Raw genomic sequence first — 307 nt, forward strand, 5'->3', positions numbered from 1 at the left:
TTGCTGCTGCTGCACAAGTCCGAGCATCTCCGTCTCCGTGACGTCGATATAACAAACTGCAGCATTGCGGTGTATGCGCAGCTCCCAGCAGCAAGAAATATTATACTCGTCATTAAACCCCCAACTGCAGCAGCAGCAGCAGCAGCAGAAGCAGCAGCAGCAGCAGCAGCAGCAGCAGCAGCAGTGGAATCGCATGGGGTGCACCCGCTACAGCAGCAGCAGCAGCAACAGCAGCAGCAGCAGCAGCAGCAGCAGCAGCAGCACAGGCCGTTAATTTCAGCTGCTGCTATTGCAGCAGCTGAGAGGG

At 57.0% G+C, this 307-nt stretch overlaps 1 protein-coding gene across 1 annotated transcript in view; it reads left to right on the top strand.

The window, feature by feature from the left end:
• Positions 1-307, top strand: part of EMH_0000900 (uncharacterized protein) — a gene marked incomplete at both ends in the record, with an annotated part of 3448 nt that overhangs the window by 2986 nt on the left and 155 nt on the right. The window contains one exon of the mRNA XM_013495383.1: positions 1-305. Coding sequence (XP_013350837.1) covers positions 1-305 — 305 coding nt within the window. The remainder of the gene's footprint in view (positions 306-307) is intronic.

This window comes from Eimeria mitis, genomic scaffold, assembly GCF_000499745.2.
Source record: "Eimeria mitis Houghton genomic scaffold, Emh_scaff155, whole genome shotgun sequence".
In the NCBI taxonomy this organism is placed as follows: domain Eukaryota; phylum Apicomplexa; class Conoidasida; order Eucoccidiorida; family Eimeriidae; genus Eimeria; species Eimeria mitis.